General features: G+C 60.4%; 1 protein-coding gene across 1 annotated transcript; it reads right to left on the bottom strand.

The window, feature by feature from the left end:
- Positions 1-722: 722 nt before the first annotated feature.
- Sowahd (sosondowah ankyrin repeat domain family member D) lies at positions 723-2,274 on the bottom strand. Its single transcript, XM_005410434.2, has one exon. The coding sequence runs from the start codon at positions 2,176-2,178 to the stop codon at positions 1,252-1,254; it is 927 nt and encodes a 308-aa protein (XP_005410491.1). The 5' UTR covers positions 2,179-2,274; the 3' UTR covers positions 723-1,251.
- Positions 2,275-2,325: the final 51 nt, after the last annotated feature.

Consider the following 2,325-nt stretch of genomic DNA (forward strand, 5'->3'; position numbering starts at 1 on the left):
GAGCTAAATACCTGCCCCTTTAAAAGTCTTTAACATTTGGAGACAGGCTCTTGCTAAATTGTCCCGGTTTTGAACACGAACTTGTGATCCTTCTGCCTGTCTCCCGAGGAAATGGGATTACAGGGAGGTAATCCTGCACCCAGCTACAGTACTATGTTAAAATGCAGTGTTGCCTAAGGCAGCATGGGTCACTGGCCACCTCCCTCTTTTCAGGCTGAGTCAACCCTTTCATATTCTATTTAATTCATGCAATTTCTGAAGGGAAGCAACTTTGCAAAATTTGTGCATTGAGTTTAATTTTTTAAAAGAATGTGGATGAAGAAAGCCTTATCATGCAAAAAAAAAAAAAAAAAAAAAGTACCAGACAGTGTGTCTCACTGGAGGGCACAAGTTAAATAAATCACACAACACCACAAAATATCAGAGATTGTAAAATTAGAGACTTCTCACCATCCCTAAGCCCCCTACATAACTCCTCCAGGATGAGACTTGTGCCCGCGGCCTAACCTGGAAGCCAGAGAGCTCAGGAGACAAGTGAACTGCATGACTCTACTAGAGCCGAGGGGGAGACGACTTCTTCAGTGCAGAGTTCTGGCCATTTGGTCTGAGAATCATCCCCAAATCCTGGATCCCTACCTTGCCTCACGGTTGGGTTGATGACCTCTTCTCCTGCAAACATATGCAGCTACCCCTATCGTTAAGAAGGAAAAAAGACACTCCTGTCATGTGAAAGGAGAAACGATTGCACTTTAATATACTTAAGAAGTCACCTGCGACATCACAGAACAGTAGTGGGAAGGCCCGGGTTGCCAAGGCATCCATCACCAGGGGCTGACCACCCGTGCAGTGAGACTCAACAATGCAGAGTTAGGCAGGCAGTGGGGCATTTCCTCTGCATCAGTGGTTTACAGTTTTAACTCATTTTTCTGGCGAATGCTTCCTAATAAACCAGCGCTTCTGCCTGCTCAGAAATGGCTGCTGAAGCTGTTTCCTCTCCCAAGCAGGACTAGCTCCCTGATCTTAATTTGTCGGTCGCGAACCTTTTGGGTTTGATCCTGGGCTCTCCCTCCATTAGGGCTGCCCTAGTCCTTCTGGCTGGCGGCTTCAAGAGGCCTGTGACGGGTACCTGAGTCGGGCCGGTATCATTTGCTCCTCACAGGTCCAAGCTGCGTCAGAGGCGCCTCTCCTTCTGTGGCAGAAACCGCCGAGGATGAGGCCTCACCACTCCTGGCTCTCTTATCTCTGTCGCCCTCAACGGTCTTGGAAGAAGGGGAACAGATGGCGGAAGAGGCCATGGATTTGCGCCACCCTGCTGCCCGCGGCGTCTTTCACTCTGGCCAGCGGGGTCGCCGCTCTGTTATGGGTCTCCACGGCCGTGGCGCCCGCAGCGCTTGGGGTCCGTCGAGGCGGCCACGCAGCGGCGCCGCTGCTGTTGTTGTTGGTGTTGTGGCGGTCGCTGCCCCGCGCCGGCTCCCAGTCCTCGGCCCCCGACAGTTCCCGCAGACTCTGGGGAGCGTCGGGACGCAAGTAGTGGTAGGCCCGGTGGCCGCTGTGGTCGCGGCGCGTGGGGTCAGCTCCCAAGGCGCCCACTAGCACCTTGATGACCATGTCGTGGCCCTGCAGCGCGGCCAGGTGGAGGGGCGTGAGGCCGCCGCTGCCCGCGGAGCTCACGTCGAGCGGCAGTCCCCGGAGCCGGGCGAAATCGTGCACCAGAATGAGCTCCTCGTGGCGGCCGTGCTTGGCCAGCCAGTGCAGCACGCTGTAGCCGGTGATCGGGTCGCCCCGCAGCAGCAGCCCCGGCTCCGCCTCCAGCAGCTCCCGCAGCACCTCAAACCGGCCCTCGGCGGCCGCCAGGATCCACGTGTGCTCCCGCGGCTCCAGGCACAGCCCGCTGCCCGCGGACCCGCCCGGGGACGGCTCCTCAGCGCGCTCCTCCGACGGCCGCCCGGCAGGAGCCGCCCCCTGCTGCCCGGGCAGCTCCCTCCGCGGCCCCCGCCGGCGCCCCGAGCCCGCTCCGGAGAGCGTCAGCAGGCCCTGGAAGTGGGGTTCCCGGGAGGCGGCGGCGGCGCCCCGGTACCTGCCCAGGCTAGCGGTGTCCGCTCTCGAGTCGCGCGGCTGCGGGGTGGGCGCGAGGGAGGCCTGGGGCGCGGGGTCCGCGGCCCCTCGGAGCTGGGCCATGGTCCGGCGGCCGCCTCCGCGGCGTCAAGCGTTCGTTGCCCTTCCCGGGCCCCACCGGGAGAGGAACTGGCGCTGGCGGGGGGGAAGGAAGCGGCTTGAGCAACTGGGCTGAGAGGGAGGGCGCGGAGGAGGGGGGCGGAGGGAGGG

The sequence above is a fragment of the Chinchilla lanigera genome, unplaced genomic scaffold, assembly GCF_000276665.1.
Source record: "Chinchilla lanigera isolate Chin_1 unplaced genomic scaffold, ChiLan1.0 scaffold00133, whole genome shotgun sequence".
NCBI classification, from domain to species: Eukaryota; Metazoa; Chordata; class Mammalia; order Rodentia; family Chinchillidae; genus Chinchilla; species Chinchilla lanigera.

What these genes read in the sequence shown, in the direction of transcription:
- Sowahd (XM_005410434.2), bottom strand. Translation starts at nt 2,178, where the DNA reads ATGGCCCAGCTCCGAGGGGCCGCGGACCCCGCGCCCCAGGCCTCCCTC.